General features: G+C 42.0%; 1 protein-coding gene across 1 annotated transcript; it reads right to left on the bottom strand.

Annotated features, from left to right (window-relative positions):
* Positions 1 to 3: 3 nt before the first annotated feature.
* LOC113473869 (period circadian protein-like) lies at positions 4 to 197 on the bottom strand (the record flags this gene model as incomplete). The annotated part of the gene is made up of 1 exon (XM_026833307.1): positions 4 to 197. A coding segment is annotated over exon 1 (192 nt), but the record flags the coding sequence as incomplete, so codon positions are not given.
* Between the last annotated feature and the right edge of the window lie 8 nt (positions 198 to 205).

Raw genomic sequence — 205 nt, 5'->3', positions numbered from 1 at the left:
ATTGTCATCATAGTTGAGTTGATTGTAACTAGGTGGCGTTTCCGATGAGGATTTCCCGTCTGAATACTCATGATGAGGTGATATCTCCCCCAACATGACAGAGTCTCGCTCTGATATATTCTCAGTGGGTGCCACTTCTATTTTGAAATCATTTGGACGGTTGGGCGTGATCGTGTTTTTAATAAGAGATTCCATAAACGAGGAA

The sequence above is a fragment of the Diaphorina citri genome, unplaced genomic scaffold (assembly GCF_000475195.1).
Source record: "Diaphorina citri unplaced genomic scaffold, Diaci psyllid genome assembly version 1.1 scaffold159481, whole genome shotgun sequence".
Classification (NCBI taxonomy): Eukaryota; Metazoa; Arthropoda; class Insecta; order Hemiptera; family Psyllidae; genus Diaphorina; species Diaphorina citri.
The sequence above is the reverse complement of the archived record's forward strand: the minus strand, read 5'-3'. Positions and strand labels throughout refer to the sequence as shown.